The sequence below is a fragment of the Sphaeroforma arctica genome (genome assembly GCF_001186125.1).
Source record: "Sphaeroforma arctica JP610 unplaced genomic scaffold supercont1.8825, whole genome shotgun sequence".
NCBI classification, from domain to species: Eukaryota; class Ichthyosporea; order Ichthyophonida; genus Sphaeroforma; species Sphaeroforma arctica.
The window spans coordinates 1-1,174 of NW_014031733.1; the positions used below are offsets into that span (position 1 = coordinate 1).

Below are 1,174 nucleotides of genomic sequence, written 5' to 3' on the forward strand. Positions count from 1 at the left end.
ATTTGGTGTATAATGTATATGTATTAGGCAGGTTAGGACTGACAAGTGCTCTGCTGTTTTTGGGTTTATAATTAGAGTTGTGGTCTCTGTTGTTTTTGGGTTTATAATTAGAGTTGTGGTTTCTGTTGTTTTCGGGTTTGTAAAAAGGGTTGTGATTTCTGTTGTTTTGGGTCTATAATCCGGGTTGTGGTTTCAGTTCACAAGTTCCGTTATCTTTTCGTCTACAATTGGGGCTGTGCTTTGGGGTTTGGCATCAGACACATACGGATTGATTGGCAAGTGATAAGAGTTCTGTCTCGGAGTTTTGAACATAGAAACTGTCTGTGCCAAAGTGTGTTGAGAACAATGCCTGCGTTTCGCAGTGCAAAGGTTTAGTCGTCTAGAGTGTACTATACACGTTAAGGGTAAGGGTGGACCATTTAAGTTCAGGGTAAGACTTGGTCGTGTAGGGTTGAGCGGTAGAGGTTTTATATGAACTAGCTAAAACTTTATACTCATACGAACAATTGTGATATTCGAGCACGCATCCTCTGTTCATACCCACAGATCCAATTACACGTGGTTCAATAGAACTTCAAACGAGACACAGAGAGATAGAGAAAGAGAGTGTAAGTGTGTGCGAATGGATGTATCCATCTGCATGTACACCTCCACCCACACACATAGATGTAACGAATCAACGCACCGCTGAATTTATTTTGATTAAACTTTCACACACATAGCAGATGAGCAAACACGCAACATAGCAGATGGGCCAACACCTACACATAGCAGATGGATCCACACCCACATATAGGCCCATTGGTGTGCGTGTTTTACCCCGTGTCCATCTTCAGTTGACTGCGCGGGATGTATCGTTTGCGGAATGTTCGCAGCACTCGCGTCACGCGGTGGTTCAGGCGCACGTCCAACACAAACCCAATGATACGCATGACAGTCACCAACGCCTTGCGATGCAGGCGGAAGAACCGCGCATCCTGAGTAGCTGTAGGGTTTTAGGGGTTTTGGGTTAAAATGTCACAGTGCAGATGGGTGTGGATGGGTGTTAGCTGTGTGGTGTGTCGGTAGCAGTGGAGTTGGTTGGCATGATGATAGGGCACAGTGTGGGTCAGTGGCTGGGATAGGTTCGCTGCTGAGGGCGTATGCATCGCAGTGGCGCGATATGAACTGCTCG

The 1,174-nt window shown here is 46.0% G+C and overlaps 1 protein-coding gene across 1 annotated transcript; it reads right to left on the minus strand.

The window, feature by feature from the left end:
* Window positions 1-815: 815 nt before the first annotated feature.
* SARC_16764 (hypothetical protein) lies at window positions 816-985 on the minus strand (the record flags this gene model as incomplete). Its single annotated transcript, XM_014289133.1, has 1 exon — window positions 816-985. A coding segment is annotated over one exon (170 nt), but the record flags the coding sequence as incomplete, so codon positions are not given.
* Between the last annotated feature and the right edge of the window lie 189 nt (window positions 986-1,174).